General features: G+C 39.9%; 1 protein-coding gene across 26 annotated transcripts in view; it reads left to right on the top strand.

Moving 5' to 3' along the window:
- INPP4A (inositol polyphosphate-4-phosphatase type I A) overlaps positions 1-19,400 on the top strand; it is a 130,678-nt gene that overhangs the window by 64,195 nt on the left and 47,083 nt on the right. For 16 of the 26 annotated variants that reach the window (XM_054818000.1, XM_054817980.1, XM_054817954.1 and 13 more), the window contains 6 exons: positions 11,610-11,672; positions 14,149-14,367; positions 15,196-15,240; positions 16,726-16,844; positions 16,960-17,076; positions 18,777-18,856. In XM_054818000.1, coding sequence (XP_054673975.1) covers positions 14,262-14,367; positions 15,196-15,240; positions 16,726-16,844; positions 16,960-17,076; positions 18,777-18,856 — 467 coding nt within the window. In that variant the 5' untranslated portion in view covers positions 11,610-11,672; positions 14,149-14,261. Of the gene's footprint in view, positions 1-8,656; positions 8,767-11,609; positions 11,688-14,148; positions 14,368-15,195; positions 15,241-16,725; positions 16,845-16,959; positions 17,077-18,776; positions 18,857-19,400 lie in introns of all 26 variants that reach the window. The other 10 variants (XM_054817906.1, XM_054817965.1, XM_054817897.1 and 7 more) reach the window with 2 other exon arrangements.

Below are 19,400 nucleotides of genomic sequence, written 5' to 3'. Positions count from 1 at the left end.
ACTTTCCGAATACAAATTTATTTCCAAATTGAGACCAAACATGGAAAAATTTAGGATATTAGGTGAATAATTTATGTAGTTCTGAGCAAATGGAAACAATGTAAAATGAAAAAAAGAAATTAGTCTTGAGAATCGTAGCTGCTTGGTTCTTATAATGCTTAAGTCAGTGGTTTTAAATTATCCATGATTTATGCAAATAAGTTAGTGGGAAGTGACTGAGGAAAGCAAGCCTACGATCAGTAGCTTTAAATTAGCTTGTAGCAAAGGGTTCTTCCACTGGAAAATTTTCAGGGAGTTTTCAAATCAGAAAAGATTGCAAGCTATTGATATAAGAGTTTAATAATATCCCATTTCATTTTGTCATAGTTCTAGCTTGTTTCACTTCATGTAGTTAAAAAGTTTAGTTTTATGACACTTACTGTTTTAAAATAATGATTTGACAAAGATGCATTACACTGATGTCTGTGATTCGCAGTGATATCACTGTGGGCAGACGATCATTTTATGTTTTCAGTGGAAGCAAATAGATTGTGCTTGGAGCATAGATGTTATCCCAGTGATCACAAACTGTCCTGACAATATTACATCTAGCTCCCATTCTTGCATCTTTAATCTAGAAAAACTCCCTAAATGAAGCTGTAGAGATTAGATCTGCATGACCTTAAAAAACTGGAAACAGTAAAATCAGTGCTCCCAACTGTTCAAAAATTTCTCTCCTAAAACACTAGATAACAATGGCATCTTCTAGTACAAGTAAACAGTGTGGCACCAAATTCCACATCTGTGCCATTACACTCAAAATCTTTTTATGTGCAAAGATGAAACACACCTTATATCTAAAGGCTAAAAGTAGTTATTGTTGTAATTCATGTTGATAGTTTCTTCTTCTTCACTCTAGGATCCACTTCGGGTCATTTTTATGTTTACTAACAAGCTTTTAAACTTGACTCTTTCTTCATTGGTCTGCAGCTCCATGTTACATCCAAATTTACTATATGTGATACCTTACATACATGTTAGATACTATTTCTGTGTTCTGTTTATTACCCCTAAAACCAGTTTTGTCCAGCCTCAAGTCTTCAGTTCTTTAAGTGACAATGGGTGAATCGCGGTGTCTCCAAGTGTCAGCTCTGTACCCTATTTCTTTTTATCCCATGCTTATACTCCTCTCCATCCAATGTCTCCACTTCTCAAGGCCTCTGCTATACCAGACCTATATTTTTCTACACTACATCATTGTGTTAGAGCTGTAAAGTGATGATGATATCATGCAAAGATAAACAAAAGTAAAAACAAATTAGCCACAGACATCTGGGCAGTTGGAAAAATTGTTGTTACAACTAAACCAAGTTTAATTGCAGGCTAAAACAAAGTTGCAGGCCGGTCAAGAAAAGTTCAGACCAAACAAGCCTGAAAAGCCTAGGTCCTCAGGGTTTGCACGCCCACCTACAAGGCGTATGGCTGGTCACTACTGATGGCAATATGGTATTACAGAGCTACAGGGTAACAGTGCTGCAAGGGCCAACGATGAACTCTGGTAACACATTAGCTGTCACGTTACCACCAACTGTTAAATACGGAGGTCTGGGTGTGATGCCCAGCTCAGAAAGTTCCTAGGGTGCTTGTCAGCTGAATCTGGGAGTGCAAACCTGGAGATGCCTCACATGACACCAGTACTGCTCATGATACTGCTTTTCTCTGTCTCTAGCACTGCCTATTCTCAGAGAGGACCCCAGGCTTGATTAACCTTTTGCTCTGACCCAGTCTTTACAGTCAGCTTTTGGTCCTGCCCTTTTGGCAGAAGGTACGGTGGATGTTGGAACGCGTGCCCACATTGAGATGCAGTTCAGTGTCTTAGTTTAACCTCTTGTTGAAAGTAGCATTGATGAGATGATGGACTATAAACTTGTGTGGCTGAAATGCAGGTACCTGTTCTCATCTGGGCCAGAAGAGCAAGGCAGGTAACTGTGGGCAGAAACATTGTCTCTGCTGCCTTGCCTTGGTGGTTTGACTACTGAGGTAGGCAACACGCTCATGAATTTTTGAGAAGGTGTGGTGGGAGTCACCAGGAGTTAGCATAAGCCGGCGTCACTGTTGCTTGCCTGCAGCATGCAAAAATTGAGAGTCAAATATATCAGTTGTGAGAGTGAGTTAGTCATGAACTTTAAGAAAGGAAAGTAATTTGGGATGCATCCTTCAGATTTTCAGGCTTTTCTGTATCCACGTGAAATTTCCTTTTAAAAAAAGCGAGATTCAGATAAGCTTGGCCTGTAGTAGCACACCAGTTTTATAAGGCACGTCAGTGCTTGGAGAATTGACAAAACTCTGACATTTAAGCTCATATTTTTGAGCACTGAGTGCTGCAAGGAACTCAGCACTAATATATGCCCTTTGTCCTTGCATAGCGTTTATATCTTTTTGTGGTCGTTGCTTCCATCTCTGCTGCAGTTGTTATTTTTTAAAATAAACTTTTGAAGCCCACTAAACTACGTCACTTCTAAAGATTGATCAGTACTAGTTGCTGAAAACAAACCAGTAGATTGTGGTTACAATTATTTGAAAATTGTTTTTAAAGGCCCTGGACTCCAGAAATCCATGGTCGTACCCTATAGGAGTCTTAATTTTTCTCTGAATTTTGGACTGAAATGTTTATTACATTTGGTCTGCTAGTAGATGAGTGTGAAAGAAAAGAATGTTGTTATAGCACAATAAAATGTTGCACAATGCATACTGCAGCTACACAAGTACTCGCTACCGTCTGTCTGAACAGGCCACTTTAATCTGTAATATGTTGGGGTGCAGAGACATGAAACTTCTAAGTACGTACCTGCAACATTTTTATTTGTCCATGGGTGTTCGTATGTTTGTTCCTTTTACACTTTAAACCAGAGTAGTAGAAATACCTTTAATTACTCTTTCCAAACTTTATTTTATCTTTCTCTTTCCTGTCTTAGAGCCAGCATCATAATGTCCACTACAAGATATTTGTTTTCTATTATATCTCCTTTGTTCAATTACACCTCAACAAAGAATATAGTATTTCAGTAAGGCTGATAGTCAAAGCTGGGAAACCTCAGGGGATTTTTCACAACTACGGGGTAATTGTTGAATAATTGCACCCTCGCAAGTTTGCCAATGACACCACTCTGAGGGGAGGGATGCCATCCCGAGGGACCTTGACAGGCTGGAGAGGTGGGCCCGTGTAAACCACATGAAGTTCAACAAGACGAAGTGAGAGGTCCGACAGATGGGTTGGGGCAATCCCAAGCACAACTTCAGGCTGGGTGGAAAATGGATTGAGAGCAGCCCTGAGGAGAAGGACTTGGGGGTGTTGGTGGATGAGAAGCTCATCGTGAGCCGGCAGTGTGCGCTTGCAGCCCAGAAAGCCAACTGTATCCTGGACAGCATCAAAAGCAGCGTGACCAGCAGGTCGAGGGAGGTGATCCTGCCCCTCTACTCCGCTCTCGTGAGACCCCCACCTGCAGTACTGCGTCCAGTTCTGGGATCCCCAACATAAGGAGGACATGGAGCTGTTGGAGCGAGTCCAGAGGAGGGCCACAAAAATGATCAGAGGGCTGGAGCACCTCTCCTATGCAGACAGACTGAGAGAGTTGGGGTTGTTCAGCCTGGAGAAGAGAAGGCTCCGGGGAGACCTTATAGCAGCCTTCCAGTACCTGAAGGGGCCTACAGGAAAGCTGGAGAGGGGCTGTTTACAAAGGCACATAGTGACAGGATGAGGGCTAACAATTTTAAACTGAAGGAGGGTTGATTTAGATTAGCTGTCAGGAAGAAATTCTTCACTGTGAGGGTGGTGAGGCGCTGGAACAGGTTGCCCAGAGAAGCTGTGGATGCCCCCTCCCTGGAAGTGTTCAAGGCCAGGTTGGATGGGGCTTTGGGCAACGTGGTCTAGTGGAGGGTGTCCCTGTCCATGGCAGGGGGGTTGGAACTAGATGATCTTTGAAGGTTTCTTCCAATCCAAACCATTCTATGATGCTATGAAACGTGATATTCTAATAGAAGGCTGCTGATCTTGTGTCAGAGAATGAGTTGAAATCATATTCATAGAAATATTTCAGTGATACTTAATGTGATTTCCTCTTATGAGGTCACTTCAAAGACATGCAAGCCACTTATGATCTATTTTTTTTAGGTTGCATACTTTATTTATTCCAGTTCTGTGTTACTCATTTAGGACTTTTAAATTCAGCAAATATGGCAAGTTTAAATATATTCCAAATATTTTTTCCAGTATGTTTTAAAATGACCCATGTCTGTCAGTACATATCAGCTTTCCCACATGGTTTTGTTTCAGTAGCTCTGCTACAAGTTAAGAATCCATTTAAGAAATTATCTTGTCAGGTCCTATTAACAAGAGTTCAGTTTATGCTTGGCGTGGACTTTGCTTTTTGCAAATGTGGTGAAACGTACCTTCTCTTAAAATCCAGGCGCAGTTTATTCCATGTTAAAAACACATAAGTAAATGTGGTGGTCAGCAGAGTTAATTATGTTCCTGGTACAATTACAGCTTTCTATAAACTATTTTATTGGGCCTTGCTTACATCTTCCTGTTTCTTTTTTCTTACCTGAAATCTAGATGTATTGTCTACTGCTGATAATTCTCATCAGCACAGTCACTAAAATGAAAATACTATTGTTGATATTGAAGTGTAGAAATATTGGTTTCTCTGAAGTTACTGTCTTAACCTGTCTTTTCTGAAAAGCGTCAGTAGTGTCCTTACTTGTGACCTGCACTGGGCAGATGGTGACATTCTGAGACCTCTGAAAAATTACTTTTTAATGTTTTCTGGCTTTGTTGGGAAATGAAATTGTGGCTTCCTTTTCTGAAAGAGAGGTGTCTGCAGCAGTTCCTTGCCTATAGCAGAAAAGCTTGAACAAATTAGTGTATCTCAGACCCTGTCACTTCATTTCCCACTTCCCCTTCTTGTTGGCCTTGATCAGAATATAGCTGCTGTAACCACAGTGTGAAGGGCAGGGAGGATATGTATGTGTTTGTGTGTGCATGTGGGAGGGAGGTATGGGGTGCAGGGAGGAACTGGGATAGCACATCTGCATCCACTGACCCGGAACGCGCGTGCTGCATTGCGCAATGCAAACGCAGGATAACATGGTCCCTTTAGTCATCCCTGAGTCTCCTCTTGCCCCTTCCCAGTGTTTGTGCACTTGAATAATTTTTGAATGTATAAACATTTTTGAGTGTATAAAGGCTGCATCTTGCTCAAGGCCTGCTCAGAAATAGGTTTATTTCTTCTTTCAGTATCTGTCTTGAGGCATAGCTAACGGGTGACAGGTGATGAGCAATATCTTTTGCTCCATTTAGTCCGGAGTCCTACCACTTCTTGAGAAGCAGCTCAGCAATCCATCCTTTCTCAAACCTACCAGCCCTACTCCCTTTTGTCTGTCAGCTCACATCTGCCTTTATCTGGCTGGTGGAGAACCCTGTGCGAAACTCTGTAGTTTCTCCTCACAACTTGGGCAAGAAAGCAAACCAAATGTTGGGGGTCTTGGGCCCAGATCCTAGGAATCTGGACAGGATTTTCTGGATGAGTTTGAAGTCTTTGACAGGGCCAGCAAAGTGGGGTCTGCATGCTGTCTAAACAGATTGTCAAGGAAAATATTTTCAGAACCAGGCAAGACACTGAAGCAGCACACCCCTCACCCCACCCCCCATTATATCTCACAGGGCAATCTTACTGTTAACCCACAGGGTAGGATTGGCATGAAAAAGGATTCCTTTCACTGGGACAGCAGTCCCACTGGGGCGTTGAAATGGGAACAGTGGTGGGAAGCGTAGACTGTTGTTGGCCTGTATGGAGTTGGATGCCTGTGCTTCCAAACTGCCAGCATCCCACCACTTGTTTACATGACTCCAGAAAGGAATCCAGGAAAGAGCCTTGCAGTTAGCAACTTGGCTCACAACAACCCTCTCTCCCATTGATTTAGAAAGATCAGGGTAAACAAACAAATAATTTTATTTTCCAGGAAGAAGAAATGAAAGTAGAACAAAGGAATTAGATATCTGGAACCAAAAAATAATTACTTAATTTGAAAAGACATCCAGTATTGTGGCCATTAGGCATAGTCTATGCATGCACTATGTAAGAAGAAAAGATATATGGATCAGAAATACATGCACAAAACATAGTTCAGGAGTACAAAACAAATGTTGATGGAGAAATATGCATCAGCAGATTTGTATTAGTAGCATAAGACTCCAGTTTTGCTGTGCTGCCTAAATCCTGGTGATAACCTTTGTGGAATATTACTCCCACATTAACATCTATTTTAAATTTTCTAAATGCTTGACACTGTTTCATTTCCTGAGTCAATTAGTTATGTCTGAAAACACACATGTTAGAGAAAGAATTCACACATTTCTGGTTTGTCCTATGATGCTGCTATGTATTTTTCCTTTATATGAATGTTTTAAACAGTAAGCATAGGAATCACAGCAAGTCAGAGTGATGCCATGTAAAAATGAAGAATGCTTGGGAGATTTTTCTGGTATGCCTGTGACCTAATGGAGCTTTCCTTCCATTTGGGAAATTGTGGTGTAAGAAAAGTAAATGAAAGATTAGTCTGTGACCGTGGGGTGCAGTCCCGTTACACAGGTGAAGCTCATAGTAACCCACTGGTTTCAGAGCAGAATGAGACATCCCATCCAACACATAGAGGACAGTGCTAACTTGTGGTTGTTTTGACCAGAATACACTGGCTTTAACTAGTGCTACGTAAGGCTGTGAAGTGGATGAGTATTGTAGGCAGATAGATCAGATAGTTGCCTAGACTTTTTGCTGCAATCCAAGCTTGACCAAAACTTTTGATTAGAGATGTAGTTTCAGAGCTTTCATCCCTCTGTGTCTTCTGTGGTCACTCTCTCTCATTGCCTGTGTGTTGGAGGATATTTTACTGCCATCCATCTGTAAACAACAGCAATAGGAAATTTTTAGCAAATATTGAGATGTGTCTAGTTCATCTCCATTTCAGGTCATAAATTGTTGTTTTATGTGGGGTTTTTTTTGTTTGTTTGTTTCCTGCCTTTGTTCCCCTATCCCACCCTTTCCTGCAGCAGGAAGAGCTCAGCAGGGGGGTTAAACTCTTTGGTTTTTCTAGTTAGAGCAATGCTGTTTCTGCATCATGGTTATGATGAAAGAGGGCTTTAGAAGAGGCAGCCTGTAGGAGGGTACCCAAAGGACCAGCTCATTCCGAAATGTGTTTCCAGTCCAAACTCCTCAACAGAAAATATGTCCCCTGTTCTTATGGGCTTTTCCATGTCCGTATGGGTACTGGGAGAACCCCAGGTCATAAAGAAAGGAGTCATCCCATGCACAGGAAACTTCACCACTACATAACCAGCATGTTTCTTGTGAAGAGGATAAAGACTAATTTAGAGTAAAAACCATTTGTAAGGTGTTTCAGTTTCTGTTGGTAAAACAACGGAGGCGGCTGAGAGGGTTGGACTTCAAACTGCTCTGTAGCAAGACTCCTCATTTTCCATGGCATTATGCTGTGCTCAACTTGATAAAAGCTGTTCTGCAAAGTGAAACAGAGCTGTGCTTTTTCTTTTTTAGTTTGCAAATGTGTGTTACAAATACTCACTTCCACCTGTGTGTGTGCATCTTTTTGTGCTCATAGGAGTACTGAAGAAACAGAAATTAAAACATTATCTCATTACATTAAGAAGAATATTAATTCTGTTTCAGTTGTGAATATAGACAAATAGTCTTAATTTGCACAAAGAACTAAGTGGCCTAAATTGTAATTTTCTATTAAAAGTACTCAAATATATTAAAGAGAGAAAATTGGGTTTTTAGATTAATTGAGTTTGCTGAAGTTCATGGGGGGGGAGGATCAAGAAGAAAGTTTGTGACTTACAGATTTGTCTGTAAGTGGGAGAGGGCAGACAAGAAAGCAAAGAGAAAGAAAGCTACTTTCTGCTGCTGCAATGGCCTTTTATCTAAACATCACTGAAAGGTTGCATTTGGGGATTTCCATGCTGCACAAATACATTCATTGTATCTTGCAGTAGTTTATTTCATTTTCTTGTGGAAGACTTTTCCCTGTTCTTGCTGAGGTCATCCATTTGCTCAGAACCCTGAAGAGGGCTTCAGAGAGCAACAAGATGACTCTTCAGGGCAAACATTTGTCCTTGGTAATCAAGATTCTGGTCAGTGGGAGAGAGGGACATTGGACCAGCTTGAGAGGGAAGCCTAGATTGAATGGGCAGACTGAGAGGGGGAAATACAACCTCTTTGTAGAGCTGATGGACTCGCACCCACCAAGCATGTTCTTGGTGGGGAAGTAATTTCAGTCAGAGGCAAAGGTCCGTAATGGATGCTGGCACCACTTCCTTACTTTTGACTTCCAAAGTGGCATGGTAAGCGGTATGTCCTTGATCACGGGATAACTAAAGGGGAGTGAAGCTCTGTTGTCAGCCACTGGATCTGCAGTAGACATAGTCTGTGTTGCCACCCCGAGTTTGGCTGGAAGGGTCTGACTCAAAGTGTCAAGCTCATGGCTCTGAGTTTTCGTGTTGTTGTGATCTGTGTGAGATTCAGGACATTCATTAAATGAGACAGAAGAGTGAAATGCTTGTGAGACTAAAAAAATAGCTCTTAATTGGTGTTGGTCTTAGCAGGCTACTGCTGGGAGCTGCTGTCCTTTGAGTTGATGTTCTGCTCTTTGCCTGCCTCTGCAGTCTCAAGTGATAGGGTTGATCCAAACCTTCACCTCAGACCCTGAAGCATGGTCAGTAAAGTTCCTTGCATCTTCTTTGAAACAGCTGTTGGGGATGGGATGCTGGAATTGTTGGAAGATTGGTCTTGAGCCAGCATGGCAAATCTTGTTTCAGTACCAAGGTTTTCTATGGTTGGAGGTAAAAACCAAACAAAACAAAACCCCTGTATGCTAGTTATGCTAGAGATGGTGCTCTTCCATGGAAGGCAACGTAGGTGCTCTTCCATGGAAGGCAACGTAGTCATAACTTAGCATAGTCTGGCATTTCATCCTTTCCATTATTTTGTCCATAATGATACAGTTAATAGGATGTTAGTTGGAAACCTGGCCATGTTGCAGATCCAGGCACTATTCATTTCCACTTTTTTGTGTATTAATAAAGCATTTTCAACCAGAGAAACTTTTTACTAAGAAGTTATCTGAAGAATGTAGTTGGCTGAAGGAGCCCTCTTGATGTTTCAAAATGGATTGTTCAGGAACAGGACCCTAATTCATAAAGTTCAGAGAGTGGACCTTACAGTCCAGAGGTGGCAAAAATAATTACAGTTCAGTAGGTACCCCACAACTACTTTTTCACTTCCTCTTGGAGATAATGCTAAACTTGTAGTAGAATTGCATCCCCATTTTTTTTTAAGCATTAAAGCAGCTGTCACACTTTCCCTTTCTTTATTATTCTCTTCATGTAGATGTATCGGTAACATTTAGCCTTCCACTGCTGTTGCATTTTCTGCTTTGGCATGCTTCTTTACCCCATCAAATGCCATAAGCCCAGAGCACTATGAAAAGTACTATGTAGAAAAGTACAGTCTCAAAGTAGATTTTGATTTAGTCTATAATTGGAGTTGCCTCTTTCTCCTGCTTATTGATGTGTGAATCGGAAAAATCCTGTTTCTAACAGTTGTGTAATGAGTGTCAGAAAAGTAGGTGTTAGGGTGAAAGAAGGTTTGATCTCACCTGACACGTTTGTTTCAAGGTGTAGTTTGGTAGGAGATTTTTTTTTTTTTTTCAGGAAGGGAACAGACCAAGCACTTTGCCAAAACAATTGTAGAGATAAGGACAATATTAATACTTGCACAAGCTAATCATCAAGGGATGATTTCGGGGCCCACAGATGATCGTTGCTTTTGCTTGAGATTTTGCAAGCAGTCAGAGTGAATGCAAATACCTGAAGGTTTCAAGCCAGCAGCATGTGGAGCCATGCAGCTGAGCAGAGTGGCATTTGCTTCAGCTAAGGCTGAAGGCAGCAGGCTGGAAGTGGCATCTAATGATCTTTTCTTCTGGTCATGTGCTTTTGTGCTAATAGAGCACCAAATAAATAGTCACGTAACAGAAGAGAGGCTTGTTCAGAAGCCTTTTTTGCACAGTGGAAATGACCATTACTGTTATTGGGGATCAAGAACAGCTTTTCACACTTCTTTGAAGCCACAGTTGAAAACTGGGTTTGCAGCAAAACTTCATGAAGTGCAAAGCTGCAGGTATTGTCGGCATCCACTGTGTGTAGTATTAGCAAGGGCAAAGCCAAAGGCTATGTGTAGGTGTGTCATGCCATCTTCAAGATGGGGTTTGCCTGGACATGAATTACATCAGCCTTTGTGATTGCTGGCTCCAGGAGTGGTACCAGTCTTCGGTATCATCTAAGGAAACTATCTGCTGTGTTAATACTACCTTTAATTTGGTAGGAATCATACCTCCATTGATTTTATCAAAAACATGATCATAAAGTTGAAACAGTTGTAATTCAAGAGAGTGATCAGAGCACCTGCCTTTTGGGTCTATCAGGCTATGCAGTGAATAAAGGGAAGTCATCCCTGCCTGAGCTAGCACAACTGGGAAGGATCCAGTTTGCCCAGCTGCAGCATCAGTCCTAAGCTACTCATCTCAATTCTTTCTATAATTAGAGAAAGAGAGGTACCGTCATGGGGTGATTCATCTCACCTACCTTGGAAAATGGTGACTCATTCTCTGGAAGCTCCCATGTCTCACCATTGACTATATAGAGAACCTGGGCAGTGAATTGAGATCAGATACCTGCCTCCTATGCAGTTTAGGTGAGATAATACACTTTCCGTAAGTGATAAGAGCTCATACGTATGTTCTTAGGCAGTCTTGGGTAATTGGTAGGGCTGGTGATTAAATCAAAAAGCTCAGACTGGATTTCCCCATCTCTGGCATACATGGGAGGTCTTAAAAGGCATATCCTATTAATGCAAATGTACTTGAATGAGGTGGTACCACTGGCAAATACAAACCTTCAGTTAACCTGTAGTAGATTTAAAAAGAATTCATTTTTCCTGTATGCTTATTGCTAGCTGTTCATAGAAGCCTACCTCACATAGTAATTTTACCCAATGGAGAAAGAGCCCTGCATCCTGATCTTATGAACTTCTGTGTTTTGACGCAAGATCTTTTCTCCTGACACTGGCAGGTTATAACGCATCCAAACAGCAAAATTTTAGCTATGGAAGAGCAAGCGTAGTAACAAATGCTGTCTCATACTCAACATATCATATGCATTCTTTTTTCTTAATAGCATCAAGCCTTTCCATAAACATGTTAACATATGTTTCTTACAGCCATTCCACCCACTCACCAAATGCTGACCTGAAGTCAGTCCTTTTCAGCGTAAGCTCATTTCTTTGTGCTCCTGCTCTGACTGGCCATTGCTATGACTAGTGCTGGGTGAGGTCTGGCAGAGGATCACACTCTTTTTCTATTTTCAGTAAACTTTAATGTGAGAGCTAGTAATCAGAAGTTAAATTTACAGTTAATCTGAGAATGGTACCTGCCTGTTGGTTGTGATTTATGCTGTATAAAAAGACTGATTATTTATGTTGATTATTTTGTTAATTTTTTAGATGTGGACTTAACTGATATTACGATATGCAAAATCCCTCCACACATGGGGAACAGAGACCTCTGTAAGTATGATCAATGTAAGTAAATTAAAAATGTGTCATTATGTGAGACACTAATATTGCAATTTAAATGAATAGTTGAGAACTTAAAGAGCCTTGGAAAACTACTACACTCAGTATTTTAAATAGAAATAGTTTCAAAACAAAGAAAATACCTGACCCTTTTTTAACTTGTCAAGGCTTGACCCTTTTTAAGAATGTCAGTAACTACAGAGATTTTAGCTGAAAAACAGCTGGAATCTTTAACCTAACTGCTATCTGACCTGTAACTATATGGACATATTAGTTATTCTCTGATAAGGTATTTGTAGGATGTGGGGGAAGGGGCTAGGGCATCCTGTCTAAATCTCTGCAAGCACATTTTGTAGGTTTTCTGTTTCATTAGGCAGTCAGGTTTAATGGAGTTACAAACCATTAAACATCACATTACATAAAGAAGAAACCAAGGAAAACCTGTTGCTGAAAGAAGGGGAGAAGACTAGGAGAATGGAAAGACTTGGAAACTGGCAAAGAATTTTGATGGAAGTTTTATTTGACCAAATCTTAGGACATTCAGTACTATTCGAGAAAGATTGGTGGTTCACTAGCCACTTAACCCCTTAAACATTTAAAAAAAAAAAAAAAGGAAGGGGAAAAAAAAAATGCTTTTTACTGTGACTAATCAAACTTTGGAACAACCAGGTTAGCCAGAGAGGTTATGGCCAGAGAGGTCCATTCTTGTCCAAAATCAACTCAACACAGTCCTGAGCAACTTGTTCTAGGTGACTCTGCTTTTGAGCAGGGGGGTTGGATTAGATTAATTCCAGAGATCCCCTCCAGCCTCAACTATTATGTGATTCTGTATGAATTGGAAAACTGCCTGTTTTAATTTTTGGCTGTCATAAATTATATCTATAAGCAGAGTGGTGTTTTGAATGCTGTCACTGAGTTTCAAAGCTTTTGGGAATGGGATGTTCAGAGCTCTCCATTTCTGCTGCTTGTACTCAGGAATTCTCTTTTTTACTATTTGCAATTGGCTTATGACATTGTATTGTATAAACCTGGGTTGAATCACTGAGGCAAATTATTAGTTCTGAGTGGCAGCAGATTGGCCCATCTAGTGGACACGGCCCAAATTCCTTCCTCCCTAGAATGAGTTCCTCGTTTGAAATCTCATTCCTAAGCTTGTGCAGGTGGCCAGGGTTGTGTTCAATTCAGTTGTCTTAGATGCTTAACTTGCATCTGAATTTTAGATGTTCATTGAACCAGTGCTAGTTAAGAAGATGCTTGAGTTCCCTGTGGAGAGAGGCAGATTCTTTTGAAATCCTCCAGAGGGAGATGCTGACTAGTTAAATTTAGAGACTTAAGTTAGGCAGGTGGAATATTCCTCTGAAGGCCTTCAGACAGTTTTAAAATGCCTATTTAAAACCCAAGTAAAAGCTAGGTGCTTTATTTACTTAGAATGCATCTTGCCCATCATTAGGTCTGTCAACCTAAAAGGAAAAAAAATATGCTCCCGTTATGCAGCATGGTTCAAATGTTTTGTAAAATGAATGAGGGGCTGCTGTGAAGGTATTAGTCACTGTATTACGTACTACCTTTCAGGCTTATCAGATTTTACTCCTAATCTCACTTCCTAAATGAAGTTTGTCATAATAGTATGAAACAAACACAAATGTTCCATAACTGCAGTGCTAACGTGGCTGATGGAAAGAACATATGAGTTTATCAGCCAAGCCAAAAGCACCACATTTAACAACATAACCAAATTTTCTTTAGGCTGTGTGTTTCTTTTCTACTGTAACATTTCACTTTATATGCATTGTGAGGGAAAGAACAACTGTCATGGATGTCTGTGGACCAATACAGTGTAGGGTGAAGGAAAAGCACAGACGCTGCCCTGCGCCACATCAGCAAGAATCCCCTTTTGCTTTTTCTTTCCATCACCATTCCAGAATTTCAGCCTCGCTCTGTCCCAGTAGGTTTTATTTATAGTTTTCAATATCCCTTTCTCATGGCAGTAGAGCCTGGAATGACACAGTGTGCTGACACTAACAACATTTCCTGCCCTTTTGTTCTGCATTCTGCCGACCCATTGTCCCTTTGTCCTTATCCCTTGTCCTACCTCTGCAGACAGAGGCCCCATCTGACGAATTTACTTGTGCTCCCCAGGGATTATGAAAACCAGGAAACTTCATTAAGGATGGTTTAATAACTTAGACAAAGGAGAAGAGCAGCTGGTCTGTTAACGAGTCTCAACCCCCATTCTCTGACAGAAGAACCTTTCTTGCCTGTGGTACAGTCTTCAACAATTTGCAGTAAAATGCTACAGATGTACAGTTCATGCAAATTGAGTTACTGTGCATTGGATCTGCCTTGAGTGTTCTATCTGAATGACCCGAGGCAATTTTATGACAGTAGGTTTGCTGCTGTTAAAAAGAACGGTAGATGATAGTGGCCTAAAATTTTGGTATATGTTTTTGCTCTCTTTATTGCTTAGTGTGGTAATGCTAGAGGAATAGCAATTGGAGACAACCTGTTGCACTCTGCTGCTCTGCAAGACAAACATCGGTAAAGCCAAGCAGCAAGAAAAGAAGGGTTCTTCATGACAAAATGACAGCAAGAGATCACAGTCCCCGCCATGGTGCGAAATCCCGCACCGTGCAACGGGCCTCCACCATTGATGTCACCTCTGACATGCTAGGCCTTTCTCTAGCAGGTATGTACCTTCGTATGGGCTGTTACTCCTTTCAGACTCTGCCTTGTGCTAGCATTGTTTCTGTCTTTTAATTGCTAGAAGATTCAGATGTGTCTGGTTATCCAGAGGGAATGAGATAAAGGAATGCTACTAAAAAGCTAAAAAACCTTAAAATTACCATTTTTAAAATAGACAAAACATTAAAATTGGAGAGGGTAGAAAACAAAAGAAATTAAACTAGATTTTGTGCAGTTATGTTTATTGGTCAAAAATAAGCAATGGGGAGAAAACAATAAAAGAATGTCAAGGTCTAAGAAGAGTCTCGGCAACCTCCTTGTTTGACATTTTATAAAATTTCCAAGAGAGTTCAGGGAGCTGAGAATTATCTCCCTCATATTTTATGGTGAGTAAATTAGGACTGTAATCCCCAGAGGCTTTTTTTGATTAGTGAGAGAGACAGGTACTTTCACAGTTCTCCCTATTCACTGATCACAGAGGAGAGGTATCTGATTTAATAATTTGGAGTTAATAGTGGCTCAGACACTAAGTGGTTTTAATCCTGTTGTTTTCTACTGAGATTGGGCATTTTATATTCCCAGATTCCATGTAATCTTGCATAGTTTTGCATGTTTTAGCATGTTTTATAGAATGAGATCATCTCACATTTTTCAAATCATTTTAGATACCAAAGATTAGCTAATATTTTAAATACCAGTCATGGCTCATTGAATTAATTTTTTTTTTTTCCTATAAAGTTTAATACCTTTCTCTGTATGACTGCAACTTCAGGAAAGGATTCACATGACAGCAATGTTTGGCTAATCTTGTATTTATTTTTCTGATTTACAGGAAACATTCAGGATCCAGATGAGCCGATTTTAGAGTTCAGTTTAGGTAGGCTTAGTGATTTTTATACTAATTTTGGTGATACATGCTATTGAGTATGTGTGTGGTTTTTTTAATAGTTGATTTTGAAGTGCCTTTCATGTAGTAAGGATTGAAACTTTGCTTTGATTTTTATGGAAATGTGGTATGGTTTTCTTGCTGCCTGTACAATATCTTTTGATAAGCAGCCAGCAGTTTGATTTTGTGATGTTTTTAAAAGTCTGTAATTAAAGCATCTGTCCTATAAAATTTTAAATGTTTACTATGTGAATGTTATTTTTAAATGTTCATTTTGTTTATGTGAAGATACAGTGAAACTGTCTTCAGTCTCAGTGTTAATATCAGATCAGGTCTTCAAGCAAACCGAAGATTTGCTGGAAACACCATTTTAGGACAGAATATTTTCTAAGAGTTACCAATTATTACACATACCTTCTTTCCTATGGTCTTTGCTGTCAAGTGATAATGTGAAATGGAAGTGACCTAATTTCTGGGATGGTTAAATTTGGACAAGAAGCTTGTGACCTCACTTGAATAAGTGAAAAATATTTTCTTCATGAAAATTTAGTCCACATTTTCAACGGCAGCATGGTTTTTTTGGCTTAGTAGTGGATTAATGTTTGGAAGGTTATGCTCTTAACAGTATGTTTGAAATGAAAAATGAGAAAATTTTCTCAGATGTATGTAATTGTGTTATGAATAATGATCTTAAGAACTCCTTAGAGCTGAATAAGATACTTTAAATATTTTCAGATAAATCAAAAATATCTAGAACTGCAAAGCTCTTTAGTGTACATTTGAACATTTTGCTTGTCCAGATGGATTTCAGAATTAACTTTCTGCATCTAGCTGAAGCAGAGGCAGACCACACTGTAGTTAACCTTTATCTGGCTAGCTAGAATTTTGCTCTGAAGTTTAATGTAATTTTGTAGAGTCACTCACTGAAATTTTTTGTAGTTGTTTCTTACTCACCACGGTCCCTTCCCAGCAGTTAAACTCACAATAACATTTCAGAGGAAATAAATTACTGTCCTTTTACAATTACAAGCTAGTTCTTCTCATAGTATTGCTGCTAGATCAACATTCAAGCACTTCTATTAGTTCTCCATGGCAAAATGCTGTTTGGTAATGGGCTTAATGGAGCGTGACTTCAAATCAAATGCAGCCATGCTCATGAGATTCCCAGAGGAAAACCTATGCATGTACACTGTTCTAATGAGCTGTGCCAGGGGGGTGGATAGGCAGGTGTTAGAAGAGAACGAGTTTAAATTACAGCTCTACAGCTTGGAGCCAGACTGATCTGATTGCACGTGTACTGTTTGCATGCACAAAGGTAAGCGATGTCTGCCTTTATAGCATGGCGGTAGAATGTATATTAGGCCCTTCATGGCTTTATTGCTCAGGGTATATAATATGCTTTTATAAAAATGTAGTCTTACAGCAATATGAAAAAGATCCTGACTCTAAATTTATTTATCTATTGCATACCTAAAGCTTGCAGCGAGCTACTAACTCCGTCGCTAGATCGAAAACCAAATAGTTTTGTAGCAGTGAGTGTAACTACACCTCCTCAGGCGTTCTGGACGAAGCATGCACAGACAGAAATTATTGAGGTAAGTAGTGAGGTACTCCTGGATTAGATTTAAAATTGAAGCTAACACAAGAAGCATTTCTTCCTAACAAATATTACCTTGCATTCATTTTTGCATTTTTTGTTTATGATTACAGGGAACAAGTAATCCTATCTTTCTAAGCAGCATTGCCTTTTTCCAAGACTCTCTTATCAATCAAATGACACAAATCAAACTCTCCGTGTACGACGTCAAAGATAGATCTCAGGGAACAGTAAGTTTTCTTTATTCTGTTGCCTCCACAGTCAGTGTGGAGCAAGGAAACGAGAGGCAAGGAGATAAAATTAGTAGCTTTTGTGGAAGAAAGCAAAGGGGTAGCAGTATCTATCCTAGAGAATGCAACATGGGTAGGGGAAGGAGGGACAAAAGCTGCAAGATGGACTTGACAGAGTGGGGGACCGCTGCCAGTTTTCTCAAATAAGGCTTGTTGGCAGCAAGTTTGGGAACACTGATGTAAATTAAGAGGTTCTGTCACTTCTTCTCTTCTGTTGTGGACCGCTTTACTGAACTAGATAACAAGTGGGATCCAGTACCCCTAACTGAGGCCTCTAACCTGTGCCAAAATGTTGGGCCCATAATGAAAGTCCCTTATAAACATAACTGCTAAATTCCACATGTAGGCAGTCTGGTGGAAGTTTTCCACAGGGACCAATCATGTCTGTCTAAATTTAGGAACTTTAGAAGTCTGTTTCAGGACCTTAGAAGTCTAATTCTCTCACTGCTTAAAATTTAGGTGCAAGCTGGTGACAAAGTCAGACAGATTAGATTTTACCAGAGGTTGTTACTGGCCTCTAATGTTGTGTGAAATGGAAGGAAGAGAAAACAAAAGTCCCTGGAGTCCTGGGGGCTTCTGTAGTATTTTTGCAGAGGATCACAAATTGTAAGATAGAACTTGCCATTAAATGTTTTTAATCTAAAATAATGGAAAAATCATAATTTCAGTGTCCAAAACTTAATTTAGTAAAAAATGGGCCTACACTAAAGCCACCTTTTTCTCAGCAGGGAACATGAATTCAAATTCAAGGTGAAAAACATCAGAGGAAATGAAACTATTTTGGAGTACTTTCTAATTCACTATGAAAAATGGTTATTTGTTGTCTCAAAGACACTTATTTCTGCCAGTATCTAGAATTCCACAATACCAAAACTTTGTGAATGTTTTTACAAAACAGGAGATTGTTACTGAATTGCTTTCAGGAGAGCATCTATGCACTTGACTTCCTGACACACAGATTCTCTGGGCTGTTTTGCCCAGATAATTTTTTTGCATCGCTCTCGGAAATCTCCCTGCCCTGATCCCTTAGTGATTTTGTTCAGGTATAAGATTTATTCCGTTACTGAAAAAATAGTCTTAAGTGCCAGCTCTCCCAGGTAGCTACTTGGATCTGTGGGCAACTCTCTCTGGACTGTTGCCCAGATTTCTTTAGGTCCCACATGGCTGCTTTCCCATGACTTCCTCAGGGATAGCAGGGCTTCTTTGTAGAGTGCATCATGGGGAGGCTCTGGGGAAAAAGGAATACATCCTGAGGAGGCGTATTCTTCAAGAGGAACCAAGTTTCAGTCAGGGAGAGACTATGAAGTGTCAACCTAGTCAGTCTGAGTCCCATTCAGTCATTGCTTTCAGTGTTCCTGTGTTGCTGGGCCTAAGCTTGTATATATTGAGGTGCCTCCCCTCAAATCCTAGAGAAAGAAAAGGGCTTATTGTCCTCTGGTAGAAAAAGGATTTTTGATAAATTACCAAATTTATTAAATTTTAAAGGGGTTTGTTTAGTTATGCATGGGCATATGTAATTATATTTTTTTTCTCAGACTATGGTGCATAATAATTGTATTTTGGGCTTTCGTGCTGTGTACAAAAGCCTTTGTTCATTGTAAAGGTAAATAATTACAATTTCAGTACTCATCTTCTTCCAGATGTATTTGTTGGGTTCTGGGATGTTCACTGTAAAAGAACTTCTTCAGGAGAAGAATCACAGGTTGCACTTAACACTAAGGTTTGTAATGTTCTCTTCCATTTGGGAGTTAACAGTCTCAATTTTTGAAAGCATGCTTAAGATGTGGTAAAAGCTGTCCGAGAGATGTGATGAAAACCTTTTGTTTGTTTGTCTGTTTGCTTTTTAAGTTCCAGGCCACTATTAAGGAAAAAATATTTTATATTGCATGATAATTAAAACGTGTAGAACAAGACTGTGGTGAATAATGTTGGACATTGGTTCTAGTTCTACAAGTCAAAAAAGTATTGTCAAGACCGATTTGATTTTTGTGCATTTCACCATTGCATCCTGTCACCTCAGCGTATGTGTCTGTGAAGAGTGGCAAAATGGAGTATTTTTAACTGTGCTGATGTATGGGGAGAATGAAACATCACTGAGCCTGTGATGGGGAAAATGAAACCCATCAAACTAGAGGCTTAGCTGTTTGAAATACCTTGGCTTAGATAAATCTAGGCTCTATTTACTATTTCAACACCTGCCTGTTGCTAAATTGTGTATTTGTTGCTAAATAATCTATTTATCAATACAATGCACTAGAAATAGG

Source organism: Grus americana, chromosome 1 (assembly GCF_028858705.1).
Source record: "Grus americana isolate bGruAme1 chromosome 1, bGruAme1.mat, whole genome shotgun sequence".
NCBI classification, from domain to species: domain Eukaryota; kingdom Metazoa; phylum Chordata; class Aves; order Gruiformes; family Gruidae; genus Grus; species Grus americana.
Note: the sequence above shows the minus strand (reverse complement) of the source record. Positions and strands in the feature narration are given on the sequence as shown.